The sequence below is a fragment of the Neofelis nebulosa genome, chromosome X (assembly GCF_028018385.1).
Source record: "Neofelis nebulosa isolate mNeoNeb1 chromosome X, mNeoNeb1.pri, whole genome shotgun sequence".
Classification (NCBI taxonomy): Eukaryota; Metazoa; Chordata; class Mammalia; order Carnivora; family Felidae; genus Neofelis; species Neofelis nebulosa.
Genome location: NC_080800.1, coordinates 41222746 through 41244514, shown reverse-complemented (window position 1 = coordinate 41244514; position 21769 = coordinate 41222746). Strand labels below are relative to the sequence as shown.

The window sequence follows — 21769 nt, the reverse complement described above, 5'->3', positions numbered from 1 at the left end:
TTGTGGAACACTTGTGGAACAAGTTACTCGCAATCCAAGGTTTTACTGTATTTGTTTCACAACTGTTTTGAGAGCCTCTGGGCTGTTGCCACTCTAAAAGGAACCTTTGTGTGAAATACAAGACTGCTCACCCCGTCGCTGGTGTAGCTCTTCTCACTCAGCCTGGGGAGCCCAGACGACCTTCGTGCAAATTAAAAAAAGGCCCCCTTTTCCCATTGGAGGTATCCCGCACCAGGGTGCAGGCTTGGTGAGCAGAAAGGGCTGTAGTTCAGTCCCGGCTAACCTGCTGTCCCCTTGGTGTGCACTCTTGAAAACGACCCGCATAAACATACCTGAAGCCCTGGGTGACCGCTATGCTCCAGGCCCCGTATGCTTGGTGCTGGTGAGACGGTGGTGAGAACAGCAGACGTGATTTCTGGCCTCAAAGAGCTTCCATTCAAGTGGGGCCAACCGATACCCCACGTCGTACGATCTATTCAGCAGCAACCGGGAAGCAACCGTAGTTAGAAGTCTGGACCCATAGTTGTTGAGTGAACAGTCTATAGTTGATAAAGACAGACTGAAAATCCTTCAAGTCCAGACACAAGAAAACACGGACTCCGACCCAATTGGAATTGAAGTCCAGCATGACTGAGAAATGCTTCCTTAATCACATCCTACGGCTTTCTCTTAATGGAGAGAAATTCGAAATTAACATTGGAGCCGCGCGCTGTGTTACTTGTTGTCTGTTATCAGTGCGTCCGTATTTTGGTTCATTGCTAGTGAATCATTTCCTAGTGCAAGCTGAAACATTCTCGGTGAATTCTCTCCACTCCCTCCATTTGTAAAGTCTCAAGTTGAAAGAATCATTTCCAAGGGTGGTCCTCATGAATGCCTTCAGGAGCCCAGGAGGTTCTGTACATAAGTGAGGCAGTCAGTCTGAGAAAATACAGAGTGAGCGGGTCATGGGAACCTAGAGAGTACATGCCCTTCAACCCTATTCAAGTATCTTAAGTAAATAATAAAAAAGAATGACAACAGTACTACTAACAAAATAAATGTGCTGGTTAAACAAAACATCCTTATAGAATGGGTTTGGCTAATCTGTGACCTCTGAAGTCTGTTGATAGAAATGGACACTTGATGTACCCATTGGACAGACCAAGTAAGTGGCAGCAACACCTGTTATGGAATAGGCTGTGGCCCAATCTTAACCTTGGAGTGGAGTATGTTACTCACACTCTGGGCTGTGCTATCTTAAATAAGTTAAAGAAAGGGGGGGGGGCGGCTGGGTGGCTCAGTCAGTTAAGTGTCCAACTCTTGATCTCGGTTCAGGTCATGATCTCACAGTTTGTGAGTTTGAGTCCCACATCAGGCTCTGCACTGATATTGCGGAGCCTGCTTGGAATTCTCTCTTTCTCTAGTTCTCTCTCTCTCTCTCAAAACAAATAAATGTAAAAAACAATAAGTTCAAGAATGAAGAATTGTCTGAAGTTTATGCTGCTGTATCTGCAAACAACAACCTCCTCCCCCCTAGCAAATAACACGTTAGAATTTTCTCCCCTATTTCTCTCGGGGGAAGGAAATCTGAAAGCAGGCTCTCCATGAATGGTATAGGATCTTTGGATTGTCATTGGGAACACAGTCTCTTCCCTTTTTGTCCTACCGTACTCGGCATATAGTTTCCATCTTCAAGGTCACCTCATGGTCCAAGATGGCAGGTGGTGCTCCAGCCATCAAGTCTATTTTCCAGGCTGGAAGAAAGAAAATAAAAGAGGAAGGACAAAATGTCTTACACCATTAAGGATCCTACCTGGAAGACCTACCCAATGCAAGTGGGAACTTGCATTTTGCTAAGCAGAACTTAGTCCTGTGGCCATACCTTGCTACAAGGGAGGCTGGGAAACGTAGTTTTTTGTTTTTGATTTTTAGCTGGGCACATTGACTGGTTTCAGTTACTATGGAAGAAAAGGATAGAAGCGGGTATTGAAGGCTGACTAATTATCTCTGCCTCAGTTGCAAATAAGTGGTGCTTATTGAAACTCCTGGGTTTGTAGGAGCTGAAAAATAAATGCTGTTTAAAGATTAGTTGCACAAAGCTAGTCTTAATTCTTTCAGAAGGTAAAAGGAATTCACATAATATCAAATTAACCATGTTTAAAGTTTATTTATTTACTTTGAGAGAGAGAGAAAGAGAGAGAGAGCACGAGAGAATGAGAGAACGAGTGGTGGAGGGACAAAGAGAGAGAATCCCAAGCAGGTTCCAACACTGGCAGCGTGGAGCCTGATGCAGGGCTCGAACCCATGAACCATGAGATCATGACCTGAGCTGAAACCAAGAGTCAGATGCTTAACCGACTGAGCCACCCAGGTCCTCCCATCAAATAAACCATTTTAAAGCAAACAACCCAGTGGCATTCTGTACAATCACAATGTTGCGTAACCATCATCTCTACCGAGTTCTGAAACTTTTTCATCACCCTAAAAGGAAACCCGAAATTCGTTAAACAGTTATTTTTTATTCCTCATTTTCCCCAGCCCCTGGTAACCCCTGATCTGTGTTCTGTCTCTATAGATTCATTTATCCTGCCTAATTCATATGAATGGAATCTTATCACATGCATCTGGCTTCTTTCTCTTAGCATGTTTCCACATTGTAGCATGTGTTTGTGTTTTCCTTTGTTCTATGTCTGAATGTAAGGGCAGAATCTTCTTAGCAGGTGCCGTACTACCTCTCCTTGCCACATTCTGAACAAAGGCCCTAGCCAAGATCGGTTGCCTTACATTTGGGTACAGTGTTCCCGAACGTTCTTGCTGAGACAGACGTTGGTATGAGTACCAAGCCCTTGGGATAAGTGCCTTTCCTCATCGCTCATGGATCCTCCGTTTACTTTGAGGCAGCAATGTCCCAACCTCTCTTGCAGCCACTCAAGCTCTGGGCGGTGAGACCCAAGCAGAAACCTTGCTGGGTCTCAGGGAGATAGGTCTGGAAAAGATTCTGCCTTCCTGATAAAGGAGGCTGAAGGGGTCCTTCTGTCTTTTCCTGTTCTGATTGTTGCCCTGACGGTTGGAGCTGCGGTGTTTATATTTCCATGGCAAAGGCTCAACTATGCGACGATAAGGTTCTTAATATCCTTGAGGCATCGAATCCACGCTAGCAGCTTCCTACAGAGAGAACTCCTGTTATACGAGAAAGAGAAATGCCTTTTTGCCTCAGCCATTGGGAGACAGGCTTTCTGCCACTTCCAGCAAAAGTATTTTTTTATTTTTTTTAAGTTTATTAATTTATCTTGAGGGAGACGGAGACAGTGCGAGCAGGTGAGGGGCAAAAAGAGAGAGAGAGAGAATCCCAAGCAGGCTCTGTGTGGCCATCTGCAGAGCCCGATGCGGGGCTCGAACTCACGAACCGTGAGATCATGCCCTGAGCCGAAAGCAAGACAAGACGCTTAACCGACCGAGCCACCCAGGCATCCCAGTATTTCTTATGAACCTGCCGAGTTCCTTCTCAGTGATCAGTTTCCCTGTACATGTCAGAGGCAGAAACCACTGCTGCCAGGGAGAGAAGGATGATGCCTGCAAAAGGGGAGCCTGAGCTACACTGTGGCCAACCTCTGACCACAGCCTAAGACAGCACTTTCTAGCACGGTTACCGAATCATAAACGTACAGTCTGGCTGGCTCTGAACCGGCATGAAAGCCTGGGTCTTCCCGCAGCTTTCTGTCCCTCTTGGTAATTCTTGGTATTTGGGAGGATGCTAAAAAGAGCTAAAGAAAAAAAAAAAAAAAGCAATACCTACATTTTGCTTAATGGTGTGAGACAGGCAGATAGAGGAGAAGAACCCGAACTGTTAATAAAAGATTTAAGGAGTATCTTGAGCTCATAACAAGGTCTTTTTTTATTTTAAAACATCTTGCTAATAAGGGCATTCTCTCCAGGATTTGCTCAAGTATTTTCATACTACTTTAAGATAATTAAAAAGGAATCTGGAGGTTCCCCAAAGCTTTGCTTAAATGACTCACATTTAGAGGAATCTCAGTGTGTGTAATGAGGAACATAAAACTAGGAGTGCCTAGAAATGACTTTGCTTTTGTTCCAGAGAATCTGAATTGTGACTGTATTTTGAAATCCAGTCAGGAGGGATATCTGGTCCTTGGAAATATAATAAAGAATGAAACACTCTGATTTGAGGGATAATATAGTAGCTGAAAACCCCAAACCTTTTATTAAAATTTTTTTAATGTTTATTTATTTTTGAAGGAGAGAGAGACAGAGTGTGAGTGGGGGAGGGGCAGAGAGAGAGGGAGACGCAGAATCCAAAGCAGGCTTCAGGCCCTGAGCTGTCAGCACAGAGCCCGACGCGGGGCTTGAACTCACAAACCGCGAGATCATGACCCGAGCTGAAGTCGGATGCTAAACCGACTGAGCCACCCAGGCACCCCTAAACCTTTTATTTTATATTTAAAGATACCTTTTATTGAATTTGGAACATGTTTCAGGGGGTATTGTAGTGTTAAGTATAGAAAAGATCCTCAAACCCTTTTCTAGGACTGCCCTGAAACAGAGAAGCAAAAGTAAGATGGGGCAGAAAATACACTAGACAAAAGCAAATGGTAACTAAGAAGATATGAATTCTAAGCAGTGTAGATGACCAAGAATCTTCAAGAGGTAACTTAGAAAAACAGAGAAGGGGCGCCTGGGTGGCTTGGTCGGTTGAGCGTCCGACTTCGGCTCAGGTCATGATCTCACGGTCTGTGAGTTCGAGCCCCGCGTCGGGCTCTGTGCTGACAGCTCAGAGCCTGGAGCCTGTTTCGGATTCTGTGTCTCCCTCTCTCTCTGCCCTTCCCCTGTTCATGTTCTGTCTCTCTCTGTCTCAAAAATAAATAAACGTTAAAAAAAAAAAAAAGGAAAACAGAGAATTCACAAAACGACTTCCAGTTAAATGGCATTGTAGGCATCTAGCGAAACATTGAAAAAAAACCCCACATCCTTTGTTTTATTTATATATGTTTTATCATTTACTCAACAGGTGGTTTTGAACATCCACTACGCATCGGGCATTGAGCTCAATGCATTGTTTAGCAAGAGCTAACCAAACACAAAAAGCAACAGTAAAGAATACAGCGACAACAGAAAGAACAAAAAGACTCAATCCCCTGCCTCCCAAGAGCTTAATGCAAAGTGGGGATATCAACAAATAATCAGGTAATGTAGTACAACGTGGGAAGCGCCACATTACAAGTGAACACGGGGTATTTGGGGGGAAATATAGGAAAACAGACCTAACCCAGAACACATGCCGTAGCGCAGAGATGTTAGGATTTCTTGACGCTAGTGAGAGAGTAGGGGGAGTGGCCAGAGATGAATCCAGAGAGGTAGACAGGGGCAAATCACAAATGTACTAGCCAGGTCAGCCTAGGTTCTCTCTCTTTTTTTTTTTTTTTTTTAATTTTTTAAACGTTTATTTATTATCGAGAGACTGGGAGAGACAGAGCATGAGCAGGGGAAAGGCAGAGAGAGGGGGGCACAGAATCGGAAGCAGGCTCAGGCTCTGAGCTGTCAGCACAGAGCCCGACGCGGGGCTTGACTCACGGATCGTGAGATCATGACCTGAGCCGACGTTGGCCCCTTAACCAACCGAGCCACCCAGGTGACCCACAGTAAAATGTATTTTTTTCATGTACAGTTATCTGGCTGAGGTTCCTTAGCTCAGGGGTTAGAGCACCGGTCTCATAATTTACAGTTGTCTGAATTTAACACGTGTACAGATTCGTGCAGCCACCACCACAATCAGGATGCAGAACAGTTTTGTCACCTCAAAAACATCCCTTGTGTCATCCTTTTATAATTACACCCTCTCTCACTATCCCCTGGCATTACTGATCTGTTCTCCTTAACTACAGTTTTGTCTTTTCAAGAGCCTTGTACAAATGGAATCATATAGCATATAACCTTTGAGACTGACTTCCACTCAGCATATTTATTTATTTTATTTATTTAAATAATCTCTGCACTCAAGATGGGGCTTAAAGTCGCGACCCCAAGATCAAGAGTCACATGCCGCGACCCCAAGATCAAGAGTCACATGCTCTTCTTCTTCTTCTTTTTTTAATGTGTATTTATTTTTGAGAGCAAGAGACAGAGTGTGAACTGGGGAGGGCCAGAGAGAGAGGGAAACACAGATTCTGAAGCAGACTCCAGGCTCTGAGCTGTCAGCCCAGAGTCTGACATGGGGCTTGAACTCACAAACCACGAGGCCATGACCTGAGCTGAAGTCAGACACTCAACCGACTGAGCCACCCTGGTGCCCCGAGTCACATGCTCTTCTGACTAAGCCAGCCAGATGTCCCACTTTGATTTTTCTATTAATGTTAGATTTTCCTTGTCTAGATTTACAGAAAATTTTGTAGGGATTTTGATAGGAGTTGTATTAAATCTGTACATCACTTTGGAGAAAATTAACACCTTTGCTAGGGTTAGCCTTCCAATCCATGAATATGGTAGGTCTCTCCATTTATCTAGGTCTTCTTTGATTTCTTTCATGAGCATTTTGTAGTATTCAGCATATAGGACATGTTTTCTTAAATTTATATCTAAGTATTTCGTTTTCTAGTATTATAAATTACATACTTAAAAAGTTTTCATCTCAAATTGCACATTGCTAGTATATACAAATATGACTGATTTTTGTGTGCTGACCTTGTATCCTGACACCTTGCTTAACTCACTTATTTAGTACTAGGATTTTATAGATTCCTTGGGGTTTTCTAAGTAGATAATCATGTCATCTCTAAATAGGAGAGATTTTCTAATATCCTTTGAAAACTCCTCTTTTTTCCTTCCTTTTCTTTCTTTTTGTTCCTTCTGGGTTGTTTGTTTTTCTGTTTCTCCAATATTCCACTGAAATTTATATATTGTGATTTTTTGCTACATGTGTGCCTTTTATTTCTTTTTCCTGGCTTATTTCACTGGCTAGGAATTCTAATACAATGTTGAATAGGAGTGGCGATAGTGGACCTTCCTGCCTTTTTCCTCATCTTAGGAGAAAGAATTCAGTCTTTAACCGTAAGAATGATGTTAGTTGTAGTGGGTTTTCTGTTTGTCTTTGTACAAGCTCTTTATCAGGTTAACAAAGTTCCCTTTTATTCTTACTTTGCTCACAGTTATTATCGTGAATGGATGTTGAATTCTGTCAAATGCTTTCTCTGCATCAACATGATCATGTGCTTTTTTTAAAATTTCATTAGATAGTCAGGATCCCAGTATCCCAGTGGAATACATTGGCTGTTTGACTGACATTGAACCAGCCTTGCAGCCTTAGGATAAACACCACTTTTTAATGTTTATTTATTTATTTTTGAGAGAGAGTGAGAGAAACCCAGGCAGGCTCTGCACTGACAGTGCAGAGCCCAATGTGGGGCTCAAACTCACGAATTGTGACATCATGACCTGAGCCGAAGTCGGACGTTTAACCCACTGAGCCACCCAGGCGCCCCTGCTTCATGTATTTTAAAGCTCTGGTATTGAGAAAAAAAAAACCAAAACAACTCTGGTATTGGATGCATCTAGGATTGTGTGGTAGGCAGTCCCTAAGAAGGAGTCGGGGCAGGACCTGGGACTTGCTTCTGACCAGTAGAAGATGGCAAAGGCGATGGGATGTCATGCTCTTGATTAAGCTCTGTTCAAGGAAATGAATTCCGCCGAAACCCAAATGAGTTTGGAAGTGGATCTTTTCCCAGTCAAGTTTACGATGATACTGCAGCCTTAGCAGACACCTGCATTGTAGACGCCCTAAAGCACAGAACCCAGTTAAGCCGTGCCATGACTCCTAACGTACAGAAACTGTGAGATAGTAAATGTGCATTGTTTGAAGTCACTGAGTTTGTGGTAATTTGTTCTGCAACACTAGAAAATGAATACAGATTGTAATGTCTTCTTGGCGAACAGATCTGTGATTGCGTCGTGTCCCTCTCTGTTCCTGGTAATTTGTTTTGCTGGGAAGTCTAACCTATTTGATATTAATAAAGCCACTCTAGCTCTCTATTATTAATTTTTTAAATGTTTACTTATTTTTGAGACGGAGAAAGACAGAGCGTGAATGGGGGAGGGACAGAGAGAAAGGGAGACACAGAGTCCAAAGCAGGCTCCAGGCTCTGAGCTGTCAGCACAGAGACCGATGTGGGGCTCGAATTCAGGAACTGTGAGATTGTGACCTGAGCTGAAGTCAGACGCCCAACCGACTGAGCCACCCAAGCACCCCTCTAGCTCTCTATTACTAATGTTTTACGTGGTATAAGTGTTTTCATCCTTTTTATTTTAAACCTACCTATGTCAGGATATTTGACGTGAGTTTCTTGTAAACACTCCTTTTGGGGTCCTAGTTTTTTTTTTTTTTTAAATCCATTATGACATTTCTTTTAATCGATTTGTTAAGACTGTTTACATTTAATGTGATTTGCTAAGACTGTTTACATTTAATGTCGTTATTGACACGTTCGGATTTAGGTGGAACATTTTATGCTTTTCTGTTTGTTCCCTCTGTTCTTTGTTCCTCTGCTTCCTCTTTCCTGCCTCTTTGTAGGTTTCCTTGAACATTTTTTAGTATTCTCTTTTTTAAAGGTTATTTATTTAATTTGGGGGAGGGGCAGAGAGAGAGGGAAACAGAATCAATCCCAAGCAGGCTCTGCGTTGCCAGCACAGAGCCCGACACGGGGCTCAAACTCGTGAACTGTGAGATCGTGACCTGAGCCAAAATCAAGAGTTGGATGCTTACCCGACCGAGCCACCCAGGCACCCCTACCATTTTTTAGTATTCCACTTAATTTATCTACTACGCTTTTACTGTATCTCTTTGTATGTTTTAGGGAATACAATATACATACTTAAGCTTTTATAATCAACCTAGAATCAATGTCTACCCATTCAAGTGGAATATGAAAAACACACTAATCTGTAGGTCCCTTTTTCGTTTTCCCTTTATGCTGTGCTTGTGAATTGCATCTACCTATTTTGAAAATTCCATTAGGTCATGTTACAACTTTTGTTTTCTTCTTTAAATACTTTTTGTTTTCAATCGCAGATCATATCTTAAAGAACTGGTGAAAAGAAGAACTTCGCTTAGCTGTCTTTTTATAGTAGGTCTTCTGGCAATGGAGTCTCTCAGTTTTCCTTTCTTGGAATATGTCTTTCTTTTACTGTCGTTCCTGAAAGCTATTTTTGCTGGATGTATTATTTTGGGTTGACAGTTCCTTCAGCACTTTAAAAATGTTGTGCACTTCTTTATGACGTTCTTGGTTTCTGATGAGAAATTCATAGTCATTTGAATTGCTGTTACCCTCGATGTAATGTGCCATTTTTTTTCTTTTTCTGCTTTAAATGTATTGTCTTTGTCTTTCTTGCCACCGGTTTGAATATAATATGTCTGGGCATTGGTTCTTTTGAGTTTATCCTGTATGGAGTGAGCCGAGGTTCTTGAATCTTCAGGTTTCCATCTTTTGGTAAGTTTGGAATGTTTTCAGTTTTTATATCTTTGTATTTTTTTTGCTGCATCACACTTTCTCCTGCCTTGGGGGCTCCAAAGACGTGAATGCTAGACTTTTGTTAATATCCCACAGGACCATGCGGCTATTTCGTTTACTTCTCAATTTTTCCTCTCTGTTGTTAAGATTGGATCGTTTCTATTGATCTCTTTTCAAATTTACTGACCCTCTCATCTTCATTCTAATCTAATCCTTTTAAAATCTCAGTTATTGGGGCGCCTGGGTGGCTCAGTGGGTTAAGTGCCTGGCTCTTGGTTTTGGCTCAGGTCGTGATTTCACAGTTTGTGGGCTCAGTCTCTGCACTGACAGAGCAGGGCCTGCTTGGGATTGTCTCTCCCCACCCCCCGCCCCTCTCTTGCTCATTGTATCTCTCTCAAAATAAATAAATAAATCCCTCTCTCTCTTAAAAGAATAAAATCTTGGTTATTATATTTTTCAGTTTTAACATTTCTTTTTTTTTGAGAGAGAGAGAGGGGGCACAGGTGAGAGAGAGAGAGAGAGAGAGAGAGAGAGAGAGAGAGAGAGAATCCCAGGAGGGGCAGAGAGAGAGAGAAAAGGAGGGGAAGAGAGAAGCAGGGCTCACCCCAAGTGGGGCTCAAGCTCACCTGAAGCGTGGCTCGAGCTCACCGGACGTGGGACTCAAACTCACGAACCCATGAGATCCTGACCTGAGCCGAAGTCAGACGCTCCACCGACTGAGCCACCCAGGGGCCCCGATTGATTGCCTTTTCAATAGGCAATCAATAGTTGAGAGTTTCATAGTTCTTCATGTGCTGAATAATTTTGGGTTGTATCCTGGACACTTTTTATAAATTGTTTTTAAAATGTTTTATTTATTTTTGAGAGAGATAGAGAGAGACAGAGTGGGAGTGGGAGTGAAAGAGAGGGAGACACAGAATCTGAAGGAGGCTCCAGGCTCTGAGCTGTCAGCACAGAGCCTGATGTGAGGCTTAAACTCACAAACTGCGAGATCATGACCTGAGCTGAAGTTGGCCATCTAACCAACTGAGCCACCCAGGCACCCCTGGACATTTTTGGTAGTATGTTATGGGGCCTTATGTTTTGTTTTAATCCCATGGAGGAATATTCATATTTTTGTTTTAGCTTGTAGTCAACATGGTTGGGGGTCCAGATCGCGAGTTCTGACCTTCCTTTTGTGGATGATGGTTCCAAAGTCAATTTAATCTTCAAAACTTTTGCAGAGCTATTTTGATTTGTCCCACTAGTGTTTTATCCAGTGGCCAGTCTAGGGTCTGGGTGGCGATCAGTTTCTTAGTTCAGTTTTCACAGTCTTTGGTATGTCCTTTAGGATAAGATCCATATGCAGGTTAGGGTGAATCTAGGAGCTCATAAACCACTCTATAGGGTTGTTTTCCCAAGTTCTTCCCTCTCCACAATCTCCCTGGGACTTTGCAGTTCTTTGGAGTTCCTCTTTTCAATCCTTCGGCGAGAAATCTGAGTATATTTCTCTCTGCCGTCCACTTCCTGCAACGTCACCCATGTCTAGGGCCAAGCAGCAGGAGGACAGAGAGAGAGAAAAAAGGTAAATCAATGGGCCTTTGCCCCTACTGTCTTGGGACCACAGCTATTCCAGACCAGAGAGGAAGTTTCCCCCCTCCGTCAGCACTGCTCCTTTGCTGTCACTGTTGACTCAGATGCAGTGGTGGGGGGTGACTATTGGCAAGGCTGCTAGAGAACAGGGAAAAGGAAAATTGGTGTACTTCCCTGCTTTCTCCGAACATTAGGGGCTCTCCTGTTCTTCCTGGTGTTCTCGCTGTCCATGTCAATGTCCCCTTCTGGGTTTTGGGCTGCCTTGAGTTCAGCCCAGTGGCTCCTGGAGGGGAAAAAAATGGCAAACTCCCTGCCTGCTTGTTGTTTTACTTCAAATTCTGCTGCTCTTCCTCAATTTACCTGGTACAATTTTCTTAGGGTCCTCAAATAGCGATCCACACATTCTTTTCAGGTTTTATCGCTGCATCCAGTGGGAGAGAATGGGTTGAATGTGATTATTCTGTGTTAACTGGAATCAGAACCCTTGTATTATATAGGTTAGTCTTCATATATAAATATGTATACATAATGGAGCGTTTTCTTGGCTGTATATTTGTGAATACCTGGGACAAATCTTTTCATGCTCTATTTGAGGCAACCACTTTATACTATAAATATTCTTCTGGTAATCTACTGCTATGGAAGAAATCACACTTAAACTTAGTAGCTTAGGGGCTCCTGGGTGGCTCAGTTGGTTGAGCGTCCGACTCTTGATTTCGGTTCGGGTCATGATCTCATGGTTGTGGGATTGAGCCCCGTGTTGGGCTCCATGCTGGGCTCTCTCTCTCTCTCTCTCTCTCTCTCTCTCTCTCTCTCTCACACACACACACACACACACACACTTTGTAGCTTAAAATAACACAAATAATTGTTACCTCATAGATTCAGACATTGATTAGGCTCAGCTAGGTAGTTCTTCCTTGGGTGTCTCTCAGAGGTTTACAGTAAGATGGAGGCTTGGAATAAAAGAATTTGAGGGGCACCTGGGTGACTCAGTCGGTTAGGCGACTGACTTCCACTCGGGTCATGATCTCGCGGTTCATAAGTTCGAGCCCCACATCGGGCTCTGTGCTGACAGCTCGGAGCCTGGAGCCTGCTTCGGATTCTGTGTCTCCCCCTCTTTCTGTCCCTTCCCCACTCACACTCTGTCTCTATTTCCTTCCAAAATAAATAAACATTAAAAAAAAAAGAATTTGAAGGCTCACTCATCAGGTGTGGTATCTGGGCTGGCAACACTGAAAAAGCTGCCGGTCCTATGGTGTCTGTCTCTACTGTTATGTTGTCTCTCCATGGTTTCTCTAGCATGGAAGCTTCCAGATACATTTTTAAACATTTTCCAGCTTTATTGAGATGTAATTGACATATAACACGGTGCAAGTTTAAGCTTAGTGTTAGCTGATACCTCCATATCACATAATTACCATTTCTTTTTTAATATATATATATATATATATATATATATATATATATATATATTTAGAGCATGTACACGTGAGCAGGCTAGGGGCAGAGAGAGAGAGAGAGGGAGAGAGAAAATCCCAAGCAGGCTCTGCGCTGTCAGCCTGGAGCTCGATGCGGGGCTCAATCTTACGAACCGTGAGATCACGACCTGAGCTGAAATCAAGAGTTGGACGCTTTCCCGACTGAGCCACCCAGCTGCCCTATCATTTCTCTTTTTTGTGGTGACCACATATAAGATCTACTCTCTTAGCAACATTCAAATATATAGTACAGAATTGCTATCTGTCATCACAACGCCACGCATTAGATCTCCAGAACACATTCATCTTATAACTGTAAGTTTGTATCCTTTGGCCAACATATCCCCGATCACCTTGCCTCTCAGCCCCTGGTAGCCAACATTCGACTCTCCGCTTCTACAAGTTCAGCTTTTTTAGATCCCACGTATAAGTGAGGTCATACAGTGTTTGTCTTTCTCTTATTTCACTGACTTACAGACCCCCCAAGATCCATCTATGCTGCTGCAAATGGCAGAAATGACTTTCGCATGGCTGAATTTTCCATCGTGTGTGTAACTATGTCTATATATCGCGATCTCTCTATCTACATTACATTTTCTTTGGCCATTCATCTATTGACAGATACCTGTTTCCCTATCTTGGCTATTGTGAATAATGCTGTAATAAATACGGGAATGAAGATGTATTTTTGAGATCCTGCTTTCATTTGCTTCGGATAAATATCCAGAAGTAGAATTTCTGGATCGTATGGTAGTCCTATTTTTAATCTTTTGACGCCCCCCCCTTACTGTTTTCTATAGTGCCTGTATCAATTTCCATTCGTATCAACAGTGCACAAGTGCTCTCTTTCCTCCACACCCTTGTCCACATTTGTTATCCCTTGTCTTTTTGACGGTAGCCTTTTTAACAGGTGTCACAGCTCGCTGTGGTCTAGATGCTTCACACGGAAGCTCAGGGCTCCAGAGTGGAGAACAAGAGTGTAAGAGTGAGTCAGGCGGGAGCTAGACTGTCTTTTACGACCTGGTTTCAAGAGTTACGTGGTCTCTATTGCCATATTCTATTCTTTGAGGCAGTCACAGGGTCCACTGAAGTTCAAGGGGGTGGGAACACAAATGCCACCTCTTGATGGGGGAGTGGCAAGGTTCTGAGAGGCATGTGAAATTGGAAATATGGTTGTGGGCATTTTTTGAAAATACAATCTGCCGTAAGTACTAAGAAGTCTGCAGAGGGGCGCCTGGGTGGCTCAGTTGGTTGGGCATCCAACTCTTGGTTTCGGCTCAGGTCACGATCTCACGGTTAGTGGGTCTGAGCACTGCGTCGGGCTCTGCGCTGGCAGCATGGAGCCTGCTTGGGATTTTCTGTCTCTCTCTCTGCCTCTCCCCCACTCACACTGTCTCTGTCTCTCTCAAAAATAAATAAATAAACTAAAAAAAAAAGAAGTCTGCAGTGCTGTCCTTGACTTACAGGAACCCAAGAGGGTGTAATATTAAATATTATGATCAATATAACCAGTTTTCAGCAAACCTGGATTTTAGTGAATCTCCAGAAATTAGTTTTCCTGTTGTTGTATAACTTTTTCTGTGACTCTCCAGGTTTTCAGTGTTTGCAATTTCATTGGGAACCCGCATGGAACTTCAGGAATATGGAATTTTGCAGGGGCTGGGTGATAGTCTGGACGAATAGGGAACAATGCTAGCTAAAATCCCGATGAAGAGGTTGGTACGGATTTCAGAGCAGTTCAACGAACACTTATGAGCACAGCGTTACGTGCTGGGGATTCAGTGATTAAGGATTCCATGTCTCTGGGGGCACCTAGTTTGCTCAGTAGGTAGAGCATGTGATGCTTAATCTCGGGGTTGTAAATTCGATCTGCATGTTGGGTGTAGAGATTACTTTTTAAAAAATCTTAAGAAAAGAATTCAATCTCTCTTTTTTCCCTTGACCAGGGGAACAAGGTGGATTGAAAATTCTAGTTCCTAAGTTATTGTTCCAGAGTCTATTTTTTTCCTCAGAGCCGTCCTGAGAATCATCCAGAAACTCCCGGGGCTACCAGAAGGTCAACATAAAAGGGCCACCAGGGTAATCCCCACCCCCCACCCCTGGCAAGTGTTTGGTTCCTTCTGGTTCAACCTTGTTCCCCAAAGAGGGTTACTTACACAGTCCACGATAAGAAGTCTATTCCCCAAGTGGTTAGGGAGATATTTTAATGCTTGCACCCCATTCCAACCCCTTATCAGGCCTCACTTTGGGACAGACTTAGAGCAGAGGTTTGAATGAAGCCTGGCAGAGTCTGCTAAGCCCCCAAAACTGGAAGGCACGGGGGGGGGGGGATCGTGGAAAGAGAGGCGCAGGGGGGTAACCCTGCTTCGCGAATCCTCGCGTCCCCCAGAGCCCCCTCGTTCCTTGGCTCAGGGCAGCCACACACCGGCCTGAGATCGAACACTTGGCGGTGGCCCCAGAGACAGGACTCCACACCGCACGGCCGGCCCGCGCGAATCCAAGCTGATGCTCCTGCCAGGCACCGGCGACCTCTGGCGTCACGTTTAGGAAGCGCGGCGGCGTCAGCCCAGGAACGGCCCCGCGACCCCGGACGGCCTGGCCAGGTACGCCAGGACCGGGTGAGGCGCGCAGGGAGGCACGGGGCCCGCGACCCGGCCCCCGAGTCGGACGGCCCCGGCCCAGTAGGCCTCGGCGGCCAGGAGGGCGCTCGGCGCGGTGCGGCGCGGCTGGGGGCCGAACAGGTGCGCGGGCGGGGGGCGGTGCTTGGGGATCCTGCGCACTGCGCGCGCCCCTCCCCCACGCGGTTCCCGGCGCAGCCCCGGCCCGGCGCGCGCGGGGGGGAGGAGCTGCGGCGGCCGCGGCCACGGCCACTCGGGCAGGTCGGCGGCGCCGCGGGAACCCGCCGACGGCGCGGACTGCTGGTCCCCGCGCGCAGGAGGCGCGGGCGGCCCTGGGGCCATGGAGCCTGGTGACGCGGCGCGCCTCGGCCGGGGCCGGGCGGCCCGGGCGCTGCCACCGCGGCTGCTGCTGCTGCCGCTGCTGCCGCTGCTGCTGGGTCGGGGGCTGCGCGCCGCGGCCTCGGCCTCCTCCTCTGGGGCGGCGGCCGAGGACAGCAGCGCCATGGAGGAGCTCGCCACTGAGAAGGAGGCGGAGGAGAGCCACCGGCAAGACAGCGTGAGCCTGCTCACCTTCATCCTGCTGCTCACGCTCACCATCCTCACCATCTGGCTCTTCAAGCACCGCCGGGTGCGCTTCCTGCACGAGACCGGGCTGGCCATGATCTACGGTGAGCACCCCCTACCGCGCCCACCACCCCGACACCCTTCCGGCGGCCGGGCCGCTGCGCTGCCCCCACCCCGCCCCGCTCTGCGCTGCGCTCCCCCCTTCCCTTGCCAACGTGTTTCTTTTCCGTTTCCCGCTGCGACGGGGTTGGTTCCCAAGGTCAACTGTCTGCATTTTTTCTGGCTTTCTATTCCCGTTAAAAAGAATTCCACCCCATTTCGCTGTGTCTCCATCGGGGAACCAGGATAATGAAAGGCACAGAGGTGGCCTGGTTCTGCCCACCGGGTTCTGTTTTGCGCTGCCCCCCTCCCCGCATCGTGCTTCCGCACTCGCCTCCCCCCACCTCCCGCCCCAGTTCAGCTCAACAGGGTACGTGTGCCGCGGCGGCAGAGGGTGGGTGACTTCCTTGGGGACCGCGTCACCCCAGGAGGCAGGCCACAGTGAGGGTGGGGGCGAGGACTGAGGGTTTCTGGGGTTGGGTTTCTTGGCGTCCGGGACCTGATGGATGCACACATCCATGGTCACCCCGGGTGGGCGCCCACTTCTGAAATCCGCGTTCCTGGGTCTCTTGGTAAAGTCAGAGTGTGAAGCGCTGTGAAAAATGAGCGCGGTCCAGGATCCAGTGTGGTGCACTGCCACGGTCGGGCCTAGTCGGGGATGTGGGCACACCTCCCACCCGTCTGTCCAGGTGGGACGTTCTACCCAGTTACTTGGCTTCTCCAAGCAAAGACGAGATTTGTGTTCTTCAGATTTTAACGCGGATGTGACTTTGAAGACACGTTTATAAGTGCATGAAGAGGAAAAGTAGTGGTTTTAATCCTGGAGCCAGCCGTCTTTTGTTGTGAAGGGTGGGCTGATGCCATCATCTTTTTGTGGATTTAATGGCACCCGGTGTGTTACCCGCGGAGCGGTCAGCACCAATCTGCTGTTGTCACACCGATGTCAGTTAGCTGTAATCTGAATCATCCCTCTCTCCCTGCCCCCCCCCCCCCGCCATTCTGACTCCAGACTGGAACCCAGTATTCTCTTTTTGAATTGAATTCAGTGGCGTTAAGGCCCAGGTTGGCATCCTCATGTGAAATAGATGAGCCAGCTTCATGACTATTCCCAATAGGGAGCATTCTACTTCATTGCTTTTACTGGAGGGATCTCTCCATTCAATTTCCACTCAGGGTTCCCTGATAAAGAATGGAAAGCTGATGCCTTAATCTTTAATGTGAAAATTACCCTTGGCCCTGGGCCTTGCTTCTCAGGGTTCTTGATGGGTCGTTGACAGCCCAGGCTGGTGGCTTCCAAGGTTATGGAGTGCTGTCGGGAGGCCCTCTAGTTTTAAAGAGGTGGAGGCCTAAACAGATCTTTAACTGAAACAGGACCAGGTCTAAAAGCGAGTTTGGCTTTTGCAAATTACAGATGTGAACTCAGACTTTGGCCTCGATACCTGGCCATTCTTGAGCTCTGGGGTTTGTGTCCGTGGGTGACAAGTGACGGAGGCCAGAGCTGGAGGGGTACTGAGCAGGTAGCAGAGTGGGGAGTTGAAGCGTGTTGTCATTTCGGGTGGTTGACTCTGAGACGTAATGCAAATGAAGATTACCCTTATATGTCTATAGGTAACCATGAAAATCTTTTTATTTTATGGCCTCTAGATCCAATTCATTAAATCACAGCGTGAAATACTTTTAGAAGGTAGATTTGACAGGCTCACGAATACATGTTCAAGTGCATGGAAAATAAATGAGGATTTAAAAATATTTTTTTCCCTGAGGACTACTCCATGTTCTTAGCGCAGTCACCGTTATCTTGAGGCTTACAAACAATAGTGGAATTTTCCTTTGCTGATGTGTACTGTTTCAACTCCTTTCGATTTTTTAGTCGCTGGGGCCGTGCTGCAATGTACTGTTTCATTTTGTGAAACTGGAATCTGGTTTAATTGATGTTTGCTCAGAAAAGGCAACATCGTCTCATAACATTCTGTGTAATTTTGCTCTGCCTTTGGGTTTTAGTGTTACTTCGAAATATACGAAGATATTTTGTCTGCCAATATGTGATACCCTAGGTTTGCCACATATTGCTATTTTGATGTGGATATCTTGCCTGTAACCGTGAGAAAACATTTCTCTGTCTCATGGATATTTAGTCTTCTTTCTGTTTTAGCGCCCTCCTGCCCCATCTGAATTCTAATGTCATTTGATTAGCTAATTGTTCATTCTTTCCTGAAGGCTATTAGGATAGGGATTCTGATTTTGAAAAATTCAGCATGAAAATCTTTGAGCGCTGAAGTCAATACAGTACAGATTTTCAGGACTTCTCTTTGTTAATAATAGTAAGAAAACAGATTTCATTTCTTGATATCAGTAGAGGAAGTGAGTAATTGTCCTGTTGCCTCTGAGTAATAAAGGACAAAAAGACGTAAGGAAACATTTGTTCAGTATCTGCTTTTTTAATTTTTAAATGGGGGCAGTTTTTTTTTTAATGTTGGTAAAGTTTTATGAGTGAAAGAATTCAACTGCAAGTTTCAGAACTGTTCGAAATTAAAAAAAAAAAACAAAACGTTAAATTCTGCCCCTTTAAAAAATATTTAAGTGGCACTTTAATCTGAAAGGGAAGGCTTTAATGTTTATAAAAAGTTATGGTAAATATGTATTTATATATAGTCATATATTGAGATAAATTGTGATTATATATATTTGTTGGTATAAAATATCTCTGGAAGGACAGGCAATAGACTAGTAACATTGTTTTTTTGTGTGTGGGGGAGGAGCTAGGTGGCTGTGACATGAGGTGGGAGGGAAATACACTGTATACTCTTTTGTGCTTTTCGATTTTTGAATTATGGGAGCCCAATTACCTATTAGCGTGTCCTTGCCTCCGTTCTGTGGCATTCGTGATGGCATTTTTAAGATGCTTCTCAAATCATCCAGTGTGGTACCCACTTCTCCCTACTTAAATTACATTATGTCACCGATTTTCTGTGACCTTTCAATTGTGGATTGTACCCCTGGAACTTCTGGAGCCCCCTGCCTGGAATGGAGACAAAATGGGGCGTGGGGAAAGAGATTTTCCTTCCTTTCCCTCTCTCCTTTTTATTTCATTATCCCCCCCAAATAGTTGATGCTATATTAGGAGTGGTGTGCACAACAAATAGATCCCATAATAAGGGCTTGCTCAGATGCAAGGGATCTAAGGACAATAAGAGACACACAGTGAATGCTCCACATTTAAATTGCAAGGGACGGTTACAAGCACCCCTCCCTGACAACAGACCCGGGTAGCCATAAGGGAGGGTGACCACAGAGCAGACTCTGCAGGGAAGTTGAAAGCAGCCCCCACCCCAGGCCCTGATGGGAGCTGCAGGGCAGTGGACCAGGAGCTTACCTGGCACCAGTCTGACCTGTTTTGGCAGGGCAGGGAGCTCCCAGCTGTCTGCCTCTGTACGTGACTAAGTGCCATCTGAAAGTTATCAGGCCCAGCAAGTCTGTGCAGCAGAAATAGCAAGTGTTTGAGGCAGGGAAAGGTGGTATAAACAGACTGTGTCAGTTAACTGTGGTTCTCTCTCATGCGTACGCTCGTTCCACTTCCCCCGTAATGTTTTTGTGGCAACTGATACGGGTCCAAAATATCTCACTTGGCCGTGGCAGCCTGCCACCTGCTTCTCGCTTCCTCCATGCCTATCAACTTTCCAAGTACGCGTTGGTCAGCCCCTCCAGGTTCTGTGGACCGTGGGCTCATTGTTGCTTTGTTGGAGCCGAATTGCTAAGCGCAGCGTGAGAGAGTGGGTTCATAGGTGAAATCTGCAAGGGGAAATATGACTCTGCACAGTAGCATAAAATTAACGTTTGAGCCTTGCGAGCACACATCTTGGAACCACGCTGTTCTTGGTTAATCGGGAGCCCTCATTTATGTGTGTGTGTGTGTGTGTGTGTGTGTGTGTGTGTGTGTGTGTATGTTTGAGTCCCTCACTTTGGCCCCAGTTTGGGGCAGCTCCACATGGTCTCACTTGGGTACTAGATACCTTAGGTTCAAGTGCTGGCTCTGTTACTTATAAAGCTGTGTAGCATTGGGTAAGCTCTCTACGTCTTGGTTTCCTCTTTTCAAAAATGGAGACAGTATCCCTCACTTCACAGGATTATTATATTATTGAGATATGATAAAGATCAAGTGCAGTGTCTGATACTTAAACACTTGGGAGATATGAATTCTCATTCTCACTCTAGGCTTCGTGATTCTTTGGCCAGCTTTGCTACTTGAGGTTAATTCAGGTAGAGGCCTGCTGTAAATTATTTAAAGTTTATTTGTTTAGTTTGAGAGAGAGAGTAAGAGAGCGAGCACGTACATGGAAGGGGCAGAGAGACAGGGAGAGAGAGAGAGAGAGAGAGAGAGAGAGAATCCCAAGCAGGCACCCCACTGTCATCGCACAGCCAACTGTGGGGCTCGAACTCATGAACCGTGAGATCGTTACCTGAGTCGCAACCAAGAGTCGTTTGCTTAAGCAACTGAGCCACCCAGGCACCCCTGTAATTTAAAAATGCATTAGGAGGGGTGCCTGGGTGGCTCAGTCGGTTAAGTGACCGACTTTGGCTCGGGTCATGATCTTATGGTCCTTGAGTTTGAGCCCCGTGTCGGGCTCTGTGCTGACAGCTCAGAGCCTGGAGCCTGTTTCGGATTCTGTGTCTCCCTCAATCTGCCCCTCCCCCGTTCATGCTCTGTCTCTCTCTGTCTCAAAAATAAACAAACGTTAAAAAAAAATAAAAAAAATGCATTAGGATACAGTTAGTAGGGATGAGGAACATTTGATTTTTTTTTGGGGGGGGGTGGACTAATTGTTAATACCTAGAAAATATTTACAGTATGCCTACCCTGTCCACACATACTGCCGTGGGGAAAAAAAATGGGCAGAACGGTCTGGATAGTATTATCTCATTTATGCTTTAAAAATTATGGAATATGTGTATACAAACATGATGTATACACATTTCTATGTGACATATGTGCTTCTTTGGAAGGATACACAAACTTAGCAGTGGTTATCCTTTGGTTGTGGAAACCGTTGTTGGGAGAGAGGGAAGAGAGATGCTACTTTTCCCTTTGTACTCTTCTGAATGGCCTGAATTTTCTACCATACTGGCACATGTTACTTTTGTAATTGAAATGTTGTTTAAACATAAAGCAAACAGAGGCGCCTGAGTGGCTCAGTCAGTTAAGCTTCCGACTTCAGCTCAGGTGGTGATATCACAGTTTGTGAGTTCGAGCCTGCATCGGGCTCTGTGCTGATGCCTCGGAGCCTGGAGCCTGCTTCGGATTCTGGGTCTCCCGCTCTCTCTGCCCCTCCCCTGCTCACACTCTGTCTCTCTCTGTCTTTCAATAATAAGTAAACGTTTAAAAAAATTAAAAAAGAGTGCCTGGGTGGCTCAGTTGGTTAAGTGTCTGACTCCGGCTCAGGTCATGATCTCACAGTTTGTGAGTTCGAGCCCCACATCTGCCTCTGGGCTGACAGTTCAGAGCCTGGAGCCTGCTTCGCATTCTGTGTCTCCCTCTCTCTCTGCCCCTCCCCTGCTCATGCTCTGTCTCTCCGTGTCTCTCAAAAATGAATAAACATTAAAAAAGTAAAAATAAAAGCAAACAGCGTTTATGTAGCAAAAAATACATTAGAACTAAGAGAACATAGTTATGTGGTTGGGTAGCATTTTCCTTGGCTATCAGGATGTTCTTTTTGAAATCTCTGGGCACAGGGAAATCTTTTAGTTATTTCAAAGTAATACACGGAAGTAAAACGTGTCTTAAAATTAGAAAATGACATTTCCTGAAAGTGTTTCTTAGAACTTTCAGAAGTTAACCTCTCTGGAATGATGTCACTAGAAAACCACTGTCTCACAGCCCCCAACGCCTTAGATAAGGATTTTCAAGGAATTCCAAAGCCCTAGGTGAGAAGTTGTTGGGGAACAC

At 45.4% G+C, this 21769-nt stretch overlaps 1 protein-coding gene across 3 annotated transcripts in view; it reads left to right on the top strand.

Annotated features, from left to right (window-relative positions):
• The first annotated feature begins 15350 nt into the window (after positions 1-15350).
• Positions 15351-21769, top strand: part of SLC9A7 (solute carrier family 9 member A7) — a 133998-nt gene continuing 127579 nt past the window's right edge. Inside the window, exon 1 of one of the 3 annotated variants that reach the window (XR_009257223.1) lies at positions 15351-15833. Coding sequence is in view for 2 of the 3 variants with exons in the window: in XM_058713961.1 (XP_058569944.1) it covers positions 15506-15833 (328 nt within the window). In the remaining variant the exon portion in view is untranslated. The remainder of the gene's footprint in view (positions 15834-21769) is intronic. The other 2 variants (XM_058713961.1, XM_058713962.1) reach the window with 2 other exon arrangements.